General features: G+C 34.9%; 1 protein-coding gene across 3 annotated transcripts in view; it reads left to right on the top strand.

The window, feature by feature from the left end:
* STXBP5L (syntaxin binding protein 5L) overlaps window positions 1-14,964 on the top strand; it is a 437,905-nt gene that overhangs the window by 311,052 nt on the left and 111,889 nt on the right. For all 3 annotated transcript variants that reach the window (XM_044670068.1, XM_044670069.1, XM_044670067.1), the window contains exons 17-18: window positions 7,567-7,692; window positions 14,121-14,272. In XM_044670068.1, coding sequence (XP_044526003.1) covers window positions 7,567-7,692; window positions 14,121-14,272 — 278 coding nt within the window. The remainder of the gene's footprint in view (window positions 1-7,566; window positions 7,693-14,120; window positions 14,273-14,964) is intronic.

Here is a 14,964-nt window from a genome sequence, read left to right as displayed (position 1 = left end):
ATAAATGGTAAGTAATTCAGAAACTAACTGCTAGAATGTGTAGTGAACTCATCTTTCTGGGGTCAAATCTGGTCTCAGACACTTATTAATTGTGTGACCCTGGGCAAGTCACTTAACCCTTTTTACTTCAGTCTTCTCATCTGTAAGAAGAGCTAGAGAAGGAAATGGAAAGCCACTCCAGTATCTTTGCCAGTGAGGGTCATGAAGAGTTTCATAACAAACAACAGAACAACAACAAGAATTCACATAAACGACTATTAATACTTTAACAGTTGAATGACTCATTTCTATATTCATATAAAGGAAATCAAAAGGAAAAATATGGCACAGTAGGAAACTGTTCTGAAGTCCTTCTGGAAAAGCAATATGGCCTTCCTACTTCTCAATTAAAATATACTCATAGACATATAAATATGACTCTCAGGAACCAATTTTAATATCTCATTCTCTTTCATTTTTGTCCCTGGTATCACCATCTCCTTATCAACCCTCTTTTTTAATAGAAAAATATTTTTAGTTAATGAAGCATTACATCTAGGGAATCTATAAGAAAATCTTATAGGACTTGTTAACACTTTATTATCACATTGCAAGGCAGTATAGGTCATAGAAAAACATAAATATTCGCAGAATTTCAGTTAACAGAATATAATTCTCATTATGGTAATAAATATAAATACATTACTTGTCCAAATCTCACAATTCTTAATGTTTATGTAATTATTTAACTGATTCATCTCTGATCTATTCTGATTTGTTTTGCTTCATTTAATTGATTTCCATTTAAATAACAACATAAACAAAAAGAAAATGGCAACCATATTGGGGACTTGTCTTGCAAGCACCACTTGTTGTCAGTCATCATGCATTTAGTGTTTTCCATGCCCTGTATTAAGCACTACCGATATTATGCCTGTTCAAATTACGAGAATTAAAGAATTAAAATGTTTAAGGGACTTTTGAGGCCATTGAGTCCAACCTTTCACCAAGTCAAGAGATCCCCTCTTCAACAACTATGGCAGGTTGAGCTCTACCAATCATAATTAAATCACTCTCTCACAAGACAGTTCATTTCAATTTGGGAAACACCTTAGTTGTTACAAGATTCTTTAAGTTAAACTGAAATATCTTTCTTTGTAACTCTCAGTCATTTGATCCTTGCTGGCTCTTCCCACTGGAACACAGAGTTGTGAGATTCTGCCCATCAATTAGGGTATGATTCAACACATTGCAGTTCAGGAATATAATGAAATATTATTGTGTCATACGAAACAACAAATATGAAAATTTCAGGGAAACATGAGACTTATGAACTGATTCAAATTAAGAGAAGCAGAATCAAGAAAGTGGCACATATTATGTCTACAGTAATTTAAAGATCAAGAATATGAGATTAAATGCTATATAATCATAATGACCAAACTTATCCTTGGGGAAAAAATGCAATTCCCTTCCTTAATCACAGAGCGAAGGGGGGAATCAGGAGTAAGAGGAATATGGATATGATATGCCAAATGTATTTTTAGATATGTCAAAATATTGGTTGATTTTTTCTGAACTTTTTTTTTTCTTTTCAGAATTTTTGTTCTTATAAGGGAAACTTTGCTAGGTAGAGGAGGGGAAAGGGGATATATTTGGAAGGGAAGATGATATAGAAACAGAAGGCATCAATAAACATAAATATGGTATTCAGGAACTAAACAAAATATATCAAGGATGGTGTGAGTAGCAGAAGGCAATATGGAACATTATAACCTCTTTCTGCCACTATTCCATAGTAAAAGTTTACATGAATTTCAAAAATATATAAATCATACAGTAGCCAAACTTCCGGTGATGAAGATCTCTAAGCATAGCTCAATTAGACCATGGACAATAATCTTTTCATTGGTTAAGAGCTTAGGATTTGCCAGAGTTTATACTCCATTGGAATAACCTCAAGGAATATAGGGTTACCACCATACTATGATATAATATTGAAGTAAGACTTCAGTAGAAGTGTTCAGCTACAAGAGTTACATATGTTTTTTGTGGACTAGTCTAAGAACCTACCATTAATTTTATTCTGTTTTTGTAGAGAAATATATTCCAATGTGCTGGGGAGCTAGACTGTGCTCAGAAACACCTGGCCACCTACTTGCCTTGCAGAATCCAGAATAAGCAAAGAAGGCAATTGATGAGAACGAGAGAGAGAGAGAGAGAGAGAGAGAGAGAGAAAGAGAGAGAGAAGTTACTGAAAATCATCCCTGAATAATGAAATATTTTCATTTTAAGTTACAAACTAAACTGTCAACAAAGGCAAATAACAGACATACAAAATTTTAAGAAACAATATTTAGCCAAGTCGAACCAAAGAAAAGAACAGATAACCAACACATTCTGTGACCCTTTCCTTGTCTATCTATCTTGGTCTTTGTCTTTTTGGGGGTTCACCTGGAGTCAATATATGCATACTGTTCCAATGCTATTGACAACTGTAATTTTGATAATGTTTCTATCTTGCCTTGGATCCATATTTATCATTTTTATGATATATTATTTTATTATGTTAATACAACACAATTTATTCATCAATTCTCCAATCATTGGACACATTGCTTCAAGTTGCATTCACATTGCAAGTAAATATATGTGATAGGAAAATTTTTGTAAAATAAGACTATTTCCCTTTTTATGAGATAAAAACCTATTAAAAGAATTCAAAAGTTTTAGTCTATCCTGTGATTCATTGTATATTGCCTGGTTTTTCTCCAAAATTTTTGGGCCAATCTATAGTCCCAGTGAAATTGGAATTGCAGATTTTGGAGTTGGAAGAGAATTTATCAGTCATCAATTCTAACCCATAGCCTAAAGGAATTGTCACTAGAATAGGAGATGGCAAGCAGTTATACCTCCTTTACTTGAGGACCTCCAGTAAGGTAGAACTCACAAATCTTGCAGGAGTATATCTCACTTTTGGATAGGCCCCATTATTATGAAGGTTTCCTTAATATCATGGCCTAGATTTGCGTTTACAATTTCCATTCATTGCTTTCAGTTCTGCTGTCAGCTTTTTAAATATTCAAGGTTGACATCCCATTTTCTTCTTTATGTCTTCTTCAGGCTAAATATTCCCATTTTAATCAACTATCCACATGTGGCACATAGTTAAAGCTCTTCACCATTCTACTTACACTCTTATAGATATTTCCTAGCCTATCAATGTCTTTTGTAGACTCTGGCCTACAAAACCAAACATATGATCAGAGCAAAGAACAAAGGGTCTATCTCTTCCTTATTCCTGAAAGCAATGTATATTTTTTTTTTATAATTTTTTTTTCAACCCTGGTACTTTTCGGTGTATTGTCTCATAGGTGGAAGAGTGGTAAGGGTGGGCAATGGGGGTCAAGTGACTTGCCCAGGGTCACACAGCTGGGAAGTGGCTGAGGCCGGGTTTGAACCTAGGACCTCCTGTCTCTAGGCCTGACTCTCACTCCACTGAGCTACCCAGCTGCCCAAGCAATGTATATTTTTTTTTTGTTTTGTTTTTTATATTTTTAAACCCTTAACTTCTGTGTATTAGTTCCTTGGTGGAAGAGTGGTAAGGGTAGGCAATGGGGGTCAAGTGACTTGCCCAAGGTCACATAGCTGGGAAGTGTCTGAGGCCAGATTTGAACCCAGGACCTCCCGTCTCTAGGCCTGGCTCTCAATCCACTGAGCTACCCAGCTGCCCCCGCAATGTATATTTTGATGCAAGTGTAGATCAGTTTTTCTTTTTGGATTTCTAAATCATGCTGTTTACTCAGATTGAGCTTGAAGCCCACTAAACCCCTCCAAATCTTTTTAGATACCTTATTACTTTGCACTTTCTTCTTCTTTCATCTATGATACCCCAAATCAATTTTTATCTAGTTTTTAAAAGTGTGAGACTTTAAATATATCTCTATTGAATTTCATCTCATTACATTTGACCCAATTTCTTAACCCAGGCCTCCACAAACTGTGGCCAGTGAGCCAAATCCAGCCCACAACCTGTTGTGGTAGCCCACTAGTCATACAAAAACAATCAGGGGGTCAATTTTGGCCCAGGGACATAGTTTGCTGACCTTTGTCCTAATATGTCAAGATCTTTTTATATTTTTTTTAACCCTTATCTTCTATCTTAGATACTAAGTATTGGTTCTAGGGCAGAAGAGCAGTAAGGACTAAGCAACTGGAATTAAATGCCTTTCCCATGGTCAAACAGATAAAGCTTGTCTGAGACCAGAATTGAACTCAGGACTTCCTTCTCTAGTCCTGACTCTCCATCCACTGTCCCAGTCTTTTTGGTGTATATTTGTAATCCAGTGTTTTGCTTATACCTCCACTTCTTATCATATACAAATCTGAGAGTTATGAATTTTCAGCTTTTATACAAGGTATTGATCAAAATGTTAAACAGCATAGGACCAAGCACAGATCCCTGGAGTATTTCACTAGATTGCTTGCCAAGCTAACATCGAACTTATGTTCAGATTCATCTAACTAAACTTTAGCCTAGCCCATATCTCTCCATCTCTTTACAAGTATAGCATGACATACTTTATCAAGCCATTAGCTCAAATCTAGACAGGCTTTATCTATAGTATGTCCATGATCTACTAGCTTAATAGTAACATAATCATAAAAGGAAGTAAGTGTAGCTGCCCTTCTCAAAGTTCCTCTCGCTCCCAGCTCAGCACTAACAGATTGGGTACCCAAGGAGATTTCTGTCCCAGGCTCAAAACATTTTGTGGATACACGCTCCTGAAACTTTAACTCATTTCTCTCTTCCAATACATTTACCTTTAATAGTTAGCTACAGAATACAAATAGCCCAAAACTAATGCATTTTCTGAGATAGCATAGCATGGATACTAGTAATAAAACATTCCTCCCAGAAACCTGGGGAACACTCTCCCCAGAATTCATGGAATATTATTGGAAAGAAGGGGAACATTCATGACCAAATAAGCACATACTTCTGGCACTGCCAGTATTCAATGCCCTTTATCTTCTTGTATTCTTGTGTTACTCCTCCTTGGGTACAGCTTCTTTTGTGGCTTTATCTTCATGCTGAGTTCTGTGGGTCTTTTTCTCTTAGGCATCACATGCACTAGGTTTGAATTGCTCTGCTTTGAGGTAACAGTGCTAGTGTTTGGGGATGGAGAAGGGAAAAATTCCCAAACTGCTTCTGCTGAACTCTGGAAGAGGTAAAAGTGAAAAGCCAAAGATTCACTTACAGAGCTGGATTCTTCCTCTGTAGCTGATTCTTTTCAACTTCTCCAGGGACCATACTCACAACTGCTCTTCCTGCCTCCACTGACTTCTTAGAGACAGTTTTCATAGTGACACTGGCACATGAGCAAAACCTCAAGGAAAAAGAATTTGGAGAAATTGGGTTGAGTAAAGAATGCATTTTGGGAATGGGGAATTGGTTGTAAGGATGTACAAAGGCAGAATATAAGATGTTGAGTTGAGGAAAAAATTGGCTAAAATATAGAACAAACCATCATGAATGATTTGCTATACATGAAGGTAAATAATATCAAAATAAGGTGGGAAAGGTAGGTTAAAGAGATAGTATGTAGAATCTTAAGTGCTAAGGTGAAGTTTGGATTTTATCCTGGTGACATCATGGAATCATGATAACTCTTGAGTCATAGAATGATATAGTCAGTTTTTTATATGAACTTCTATAATGACTATGAAAACACTTTATTCAGGAAATGAAGAGAGATGACTGCAAAAGACAACAATAGTTTAGAATATAAACTTAATTGTAAAATCTTACAGAGTACAACAGATGATAATTAGAAGTATCATTTCATTAAGCAAATAAAAGTTATGGAGGATAAAAATCAATTTTTAAAAAGCTTAGGAAGGTATTTAGGTATGCAGTCATGCCATTGATATTGAAAGATGAAAATGGTAATATCAGAGGGGAAAAGAAAAAGAAAAAAATTATAAAGATCATTATAACATTGTTTTCACCATCAGGGATAGTCCTTGACAAGTGTCTTCTTTTTCTCTTCTCCATAAATTTAATTGTCACCTAATTAATCCCTCTGCATCAATGCTAAAAATAGACATTTTGCATCCAATAAAATTTACATCTGCAAACTTTGTTTGAGTTAGTTACACTAATCTTAGCCCAAATACTTTAAAACAGTGATTCCCAAAAGTAGATGCTACCGCCCCCAGTGGGTGCTGCAGCGATCCAAGGGTGGTGATGGCCACAGGTGCATTTATCTTTCCTATTAATTGCTATTAAAATTTAAAAAAATTAATTTCCAGGGGGCTAAGTAATATTTTTTCTAGAAAGGGGGTGGTAGGCCAAAAAAGTTTGGGAACCACTGCTTTAAAACATCTCTGTTGTCTTCCAGGCATGCCAAAAATGTCACAATATGTTAGTTGGAAAGTTTTATCATTTGTTCACTGTTAGGAATATTCATTTTAACCCCTACATTTTCTCTTTCCTAAATTTTCCCTTCACCCTCATCTCATAGTTCTAGTTGTATATAATTGTCCTTAATGGTACTATAGTTAGTTGTTTATGGACATAGATCATCTGTTGAAGGGTAAACTAGTAGTCAATATAAGTCTAAAATAAATTGCTATAAACTAGAGTCTGGAAAACCTTTTTTTTTTTTTTTTTTTTTTTTTGGCCTAGTCTTTTTCTATTCAAAAACTTGTCTTTGCCTTAACAAGACCTCCTTCTGCCTAGTACCTCTCTCTTCTGTCCTATCTCTTCTCTGTAACCTCCTAGTATCTGAAATTTCTACTTGATTTTAGAAACTTCCATTTTCCTAGCTGATTGCTTTCTTGCTTATGACGTCATGGATAAGAAATTAATCAATCTCAATTAAGCAGGATATCCCCTGCCTCATCCTTCACTGTAAAGAATTGAACTACCCTTATGGCTGGTACATAGAAGGGAGATATAACTGCTTGTTGATTGAGTGGTGTTTTCCTGATTTCTCTAATTGTTAGTAATCTCCTATTCTTAATAGTATATTTAGTGTGTGTGTGTGTGTGTGTGTGTGTGTGTGTGTGTGTGTGTGTGTATCTGTGAGCATGTACTCTCCTCGTTGAATACAAGATCCTTGAGGTTAGGATCTATTTTAGTTTATCCTCCGTACTTTGGCTACCCAATCAGTGCTTGTTGAACTGAATTTTAAGTACTGTCATATTCTTGCATTCATTAAGGGACTTATTGTAAGTCATCCTAGCATGGAAGCATTTACTCATTCCATGAGCATTTACTAATCCCTCCTCTTTTAAGTGGTGTTAGTCGACAAAAAAGTATAGGAAGCATTGACTTGAACTTAAGGTGGTTTCAGTGTATTAAGGGATATAAATAAACATTTAAAACCTTTAAAGAAATTAAGTAGAAGACTGGGAAAATTTTATACCTTTGTAAGCTGTCCTAGATGTATGTATTTGATCACATGCACTATCTTATGCCTTTCAATAAAATGATTCCTCATAAACCTAAAATGTAACAAGTCTTTTTTGTTCTACTCAATTACTTATGATATTTTTTCTTTATTTTACTCTTTCCTGAAGTGTTAAGACACGACCTGTTCGGATGCCTCCAGGTTATCAAGCAGAACTTGTTGTTCAGTTGGTATGGGTTGATGGTGAACCTCCACAACAGATTACTAGTCTCACCGTAAGCTCTGCCTATGGCATGTAAGTAACAAACTCTTTCCTGGTTTACCATATTAGACCATAAAATCTGAAAGTTGCTTTAACCTAAAAAAATTTTTTTAAGTTAATTAATGGTTACATGATTCATGTTCTTTCTCTCTCCTCTTCCCACCCCCTTTCCGTAGCCAATGAATAATTCTATTGGGTTTACATGTGTCATTGATCAAGACCTATAAAATGTTTGCTTTGAGTGGAGTAGGAGAAGTCTTAATCTTCCTGTTCAGAGTGCCCAGTGATTCAGAAACAACCTTGGATCTGACATTTATAAATTGTTCCTAAACCACTGAAATTTTTGTCATTTTAGATGTTGTAATGAGGCTGATATCATGGAAGATATTGGAGGGGGGGATACCTTTCTTATCTTTAGAGAGCGAGGAAGGAAGGAAGGAAGGAAGGAAAGGAAAGGAAAGGAAAGGAAAGGAAAGGAAAGGAAAGGAAAGGAAAGGGGAGAAGGAGGAAGAGACTGTGAAAGAGCCTCTATACTTGAAGGGAAAGTCAGAAAAAATTGATGAGACCTTTATAAATTTGTTTTTGAGAATCTCTATTCACCTGTGGTGTCTCATTTTCTCTAACACTCACAGTCTCCCTCATCCATTCCCTTGTACATACAAATATTTGAACATGTATTCGCATCGTTTGGGAAAATTCTGGATGGCCTGGGCATACAATTAGTTATTATCTATTATAAAACATTTTATTCATTCCATGTTCATTTATTAACCTCCCATTATTAACCATTGATGGTTATAGAAAATAAATAGAATTCTCCTGTCTTAAGGGAAGTCAGAGTTTAATTAAAAAGATAGATGGTTCCTCTATTTTTGCACTCTAATTTTGCACAAACAAATGTATCTAAGATTAGAAAGGAGGAAGGTAACTGGGGAAAATCCTTTCAATAAGTCTCTTAAGTATCTCATTTGTAAAATATATAAGGACCTGATTCACATTTATAAAATAAGAGCTATTCCAATTCATACATATAAGAATATAAACAGGAACTCTTTTTTTCATATTTTATTTTTATTGTAATGCAAAATACACTTCCATATTGGTCATTGTTGTAAGAGCAAACTCATACATAACCAAAACCCCAAAATAAAACCAAAAATACACTGATGTGAAAGATGCCTCCAACAGTTCTTTTTGTGGAGATGGATTGTATTTCTTGTCATAAGTCTTTCAGAATTGTCCCAGATCATTGCATTGCTGAGAGTAGCCAAGTTTCCACCAATAATCATCTTACAATATTGCTGTTACTGTGTACATTGTTCTCCCAGTTCTGCTTATTTCACTCTTCATCACTTCATATAAATCTTTCTAATTCTTTCTGAAATCATCTTGCTTATCATTTCTTATAGTACAATAGTATTCCATTACCAATATTTACCACAATTTGTTCAACCATTGCCCAGTTGATGGACATTCCCTCAATTTGACAGGAACTCTTATAAGGAAAAAAATCTATCAATAGCCATGTTTTAAAAAATGCTCCAAATCACTATTTGTTCACTGAAACAAATTAATTTTTAAAAAGAATGAAGTTACAAAGAAAATAGACAGACAAAAATGCAGAAAATCTGTTGAATTCTATAGAAAATTTTCTTCATCAGTGACAGTAGAACCACCACATTTGGAATATCACATCATATTGATATGTTACATTAAGAAGCTGAATTAGCACTAAAGAAAACAAAGGATAACAGGTCTATTAGACCAAGTATACACAAATTTAAACACTCCCTAAAAAGGATTAAGGGAACTATTTTCAAATAAAATAGGGAGTATTTCATACTGTCATAAAGAACTCTCCCAAAAACCTAATTTTCCTCCTAATTTACTCCTTTCTGTTGATGTTAAAACACTGCTACCTTTCCAGCTAAAAATTTCATAGTCAACCTCAACTAATTAATTTCCCTCATCTTCTCTATGTAATCAATCTCTATTTCCTTATTCTCTCCTCATATAGATCCTATACTAGTTTGTTCCTTTTTCAAACTTTCACCCGGACTGCTACAATAGCCTCCAAATTGGTCTTCTTACTTTCAGCTTCTTCCTTCTCCACTCTACCCTCCACACATCTTCCAAATTGATATTGTTGTAGCACAGATCCAGAACACTCCCTCCACATTTAAAGCTCTCCACAATCTTGATAAGTCTGTCTTTTTGCACTGATTGCACACCCCCCTCACATATTTCACATTCCAGCAAATTAATGTGCTTTCTATTCCCTGCAAACATATTATTTCCCACCTCCATGACTTCTCATGGGTTTCCTGCCATTTTTTGAATGTTCCATCTTCCCACCTTTCTCTTTAATTGCCTATCTCTATTTATGGCTTTGCTCAAATGCCTCCTCACATGAGTTCTTTCCATATTCCCCCACACAAACTCCAAATTACTTTGTGTCTATTTTATATTTGTTTGTCTATATATATTCTCCCGAGTAGATTTTAAATTCCTTCAAGGTGAAGGACAATTTTTATTTTTGCCTTTGTATCCCCAGACTAGCATAATGCCTTGCAAATAATGGGTGCTTGATATTGGATTAGAAGACTGAAAGAGTAGGATAGGACTAGGTTGTGGACGATCTTCAGTACAAACAAAAAAAGAGTTTGAACACAACATGACACATCTGGCCAAAACAAGAATGGATTTGTAAATTCACTTAAACAGACATCCAGATTCTAAGCAGCATAAATCCATTACAGTTGACAATAGGAAAATGTCCCAGGGTTCCGGAATTTAGATGATCCATGTTAAGGAAATAAACCATGTGTAACTGGTGAAAATCATATAATCACACACAGCTGACCAGATTGCTGCACTATAGAAATGAGTTACCAAGAAGACCACAGTTATTGTGTGAATGACACCTGGGGAAGAAAATAGGATACTCTCAAATACAAATACTCTTCACTTGATAGAATACTTTCTTCTTTTTTTTTTAAATTTGAAAAATTGTATTTATTAATTTAGAATATTTTTCCATGGTTACATGATTTATGTTCTTTCCCTCCCCTCTTCCCACCCCACTTCCGTAGTCAACAAGCAATTCCAGATAGTATAGTATGCTTTCAAATATAATACCTATTCTCAAATATATCCTTCATGGAGGTATGTCACATACCCACAAAAAGAAGATAATTAAAGGCAATATTACAGTAGTATTCTGGTATACATTTAAAAATTGAATTTCCTTCCCTCAAAATATGCTCACAACATATTTAAGCTTAATCTGCGTTATTGGCATTTTATTCATCATTTCTAAAGTCTAATCAACAAAATAGCAAGTCAGGCCCAAATTTTTGTTTTGCTTATTTCCTGGGTGTAAATGTGCCTACTGCCAAGGTTAAATGCTAAGATGGAAAACTTTTAAATCAGCTCTTAGAGACCTTAGACTTAGTCCCAGCATACCCCCTGGCTATATCCCAAAATGAATTAGTTTTCATTGAAAGAAAATTGATTAAATTCACTACTTGATGTTTTACAGACAAAATACCAGTTGATTTAGCTTTGTATTTCAATATTCAACTATTTGTTTTGGAATCCTACTATAGGGCACATATGTGGATCATACTTTTTGCATCCATCTGCAGTGGTTCCCAAATTTTTTTGGCTTTCTGCCCCCTTTCCAGAAAAAAATATTACTTAGGAGCCTGGAAATTGATTTTTAAAAATTTTAATAGCAATTAGTAAGAAAGATAAATGCACCTGTGGCCATCACCACCTTCCTGAAGCGCTGCAGCACCCACCAGGGGGCGGTGGCACCCACTTTGGGAATCACTGATCTAGAGCCAAAGAAGGGAGTTGGGTGGCAAAGTGGAGGGAGGACTAAGCCTGGAGTCCGAAAGACTGAGTTCAAATCTAGGCATGCCACTTCACCCTGTTTTCCTCAGTTTCCTGATCTGTAAAGAGAGCCAGAGAAGGAAATGCAAACCATTCCAGTATATTTGCCAACAAAACCCCAAATGAGGTGTTGAAGAATCAGTCACAAATGCAGTGATCGAATAACAACAGATCCACAGACCTATAAATATTAGTAGTTGTGATTTGATGGTATCTCCTTTAGGCACAATGTAAACACCTTCAGTATTTCTATACTGTTATGCCAATCTGAGCTGTCTTCTAGAATCTGAGATTATTCTGTGACTTCCTGAAATCCCAGCAAGGTCATGATTTGAACAAAGGCATATTTCACACCAGCTTTTTCCTATCTGCCTTGAAGTTCAGGTTTATAAATTGAATGCCTCTTTTGGCTAGTTTGAAACCTTTGTCCTAGTCTATAACATAAACTCCATGACCATGTGATAGATGATAATTAATCAGTAAACTATTACAACAGATGGCTCTTCTTCTTCTTATAGGAATTTAGTTTTTATAGAATTTAGGCCAGGATCACAATGTGTGTAAAAAAATGAATGTAGAATTATATACCTACAGGTACAAATATAGATATACAATGCTAAAGCATTATAATGGGTAGTTTGTGGATGATTTCCAATTTTCTAACTACTTTCTCCATCTCCATTTCCTCTGACTCCAGCTGTGTTCCTCTCAGACCTCTTTTTATAAAAAGTTTCATGGAATATATTATATAAAATTTAAATGTGCGAATTTCCCACAGTGAAAGAATTGGGACTGTGATTTCATTAGAAATTTCTCTGTCAGTTAAGGTCTGCACCTGCTGTGCCATTTATAGCCTTAGAATGGGCACTGAAAAGCTAATGACTGACCCAGGATCACATAGCCAGGATAGGATAGATGTGGGACTTCAACTCAAGCATTCCTAACTCTAAAGCTGACTATTCATTTTGCTACTATAATAGAGATTCTTGCTTTTCCTGTTGATCTGTATAGGTCTATAAACACCACATATTTCTGCAAACCTATATTTATAAAGATGTACAACTCTCTGTAAAAATACAATAGGAATAAAATGGTGGAAGTATTTTTTCTAGAGAAAACATCTGAAGAAAGAATTTTTAGGGGAATTCTAGGAATTTCTGTCTCTTAACACTAAATAAATTAAATTAAATTAAAACTTAATTCTAGAAATTTCTCTTCTGTCGCTTAACATTAAAATATACAAGCCTCTGCAAATTTTGTAAAGTACAACTCTATGGGGCATCAGACTTGGATGGCAAAAAGAAAAAATATAGGATAGGAAATTGGGTTGCATATACAAAATGAGAAAACCAAAATTTAACCAACTATGGGAGATACGTGGCTAAGAAAGAAATGAGATTATTTTTTTGAAAACCACAGGTTTTTTAGCAATCAGAAATAGAGTATGTTAAACATGGAGGAAAAGGGAAGGCTAGAAAATAGAGGAGCTATAACATATCTAATAGGGAATCAAGATATCTTCCCTGTAGCTTTGTGCCACCTGTTGTTAGGGGAGTCTAGTTGACCCATGAAGGCCTCAACCATTATAATATAACTGAACCCAAACTGGGAAGCAGACAAGTAAGTCAAGTCAAGCTTTAGTGTAAATGGGTAAATGGTTTTACTTGATATTTATCTGACTTTCTATCCAGTACCAAACATAAATATTTCAAGCAGTGATTTTGCACTTTTCATCCACAAACCTATATCTAGTATAGATAGTCCCTGAGAGACAATTTGAATAATGTTTAGCTAGCAACTTAGCATTTGAGTTTTCTTTTGAATAAAAGGCATCTAGTCACTATTCCTTTTAAAAATTGATTTCTATTCAAGACAAAGACCTTTCTGCCATTTATTGAAATACCACCTACTTGAATGACAATAGTCAAAACCACTTGAACAATTGTGTAAATGACAGAACTATAGTTCACATATAAATGTAGTCTACATTCAGATTTTGAAGGGAGTAATCAGAGCAGTACATAGTCTCAACAAACTAATGCAGAGTGCCTAAGAAGGGCTAAATTTTGTGATACTTGTAGACAAATGGAGGGCAACTAGAGGACCAGGCCTGTAGTCAGGAAGGCCTTTGTTCAAATCTGGTCTTAGATACTTACTCATGTGACCCTAGTCAAATCACTTCATCCTATTGGCCTCAGTTTCCTCATCTGTAAAATGAGTTAGAGAATTAAATGGCAAACCACTGTAGTGTCTTTGCTAAGAAAATCCGAATGGGATCAGTGAAGAATCAGCGATGATTGAAACAACTGAACAGCAAATCAAATGAAAGATCACCTTACTCCTCCCTACTCCCCATATAAAATCCAGGCATTCTTCATAGATTTTTCAACAACCTACTTTCCTTTTAATGACAGGAAAAAAGGAATCACCTCATATTAATGTTTAAATATAATGAATTCAATTACGTGTTTTCTATTAATATTATAAAATAGTCCTTTGTGATATTTTTACCATTTTTTTTATTGTCACCTACAACTTCTTATAGCCAGATTTTTTTTTTTTAGTGTTGCATTTGGGAACTGCAATGGATTGGCTATTGTGGATTTTATGCAGAAGACAGTGCTGCTAAGCATGGGAACCATTGACCTATACAGATCAAGTGATCCATACCAAAGACAGCCAAGGTCTCCTCGAAAAAACAAGCAGTTCATTGCAGGTAGGAGATAAGACATAAAGATTGTGGGTTTGATTCATTTATTTGGTTTTTTCCCCCCCTTTCTTGTCTTTGATGCTTTTGAAATGCATGCCAACTTAAAAGCCAACATAATTTATATATTTTCAATAAGTAAAATTAACTAGTAAAAAAATCACTGTCATAGCTAAGATTTTGTATTTCAGTATATTAGTGAGGTCAATAAATATCTTCTATCCTTTAGTCCTTGAGAAATAATTGAGACTATGGCTATGTTATAAAGTATGTTATAGGTCAAATAAATCTGTTTGTTTTCTTGACAAAAACCTTAATATTTAATTACTATTTAAGTTGTTAAAACTGAAGCCACACAATGCTAATCTTCTTAATTATTTTAAAATATCTTCATTTTGAATGAATTCTCCAACTTTCATCCAAGTATCTCATATTGCATGAACACAGTTAAAGTTTTGAATATATTTTGCCAAATGACAGGAATTTTCTGCAAACTGCCAGTCCCTAAAGGGAAAAGTTCAGAAGAGTTGGCAAATGGAATATATTACAGTGTCCTGTTGGCAAAATAATAAATCAACTAATGTTGCATTTTTAGATTTAAAAAAATCTCTGCCTTGCTTTATTTAAAGATTCAATTGACTATTGGAGCCTTCGCTATATCCACCCATCAAGGTTGCTATATTAAGAATAGCAACACTGTT

This window comes from Gracilinanus agilis, chromosome 3 (genome assembly GCF_016433145.1).
Source record: "Gracilinanus agilis isolate LMUSP501 chromosome 3, AgileGrace, whole genome shotgun sequence".
Lineage (NCBI taxonomy): Eukaryota > Metazoa > Chordata > Mammalia > Didelphimorphia > Didelphidae > Gracilinanus > Gracilinanus agilis.
The sequence above is the reverse complement of the archived record's forward strand: the minus strand, read 5'-3'. Positions and strand labels throughout refer to the sequence as shown.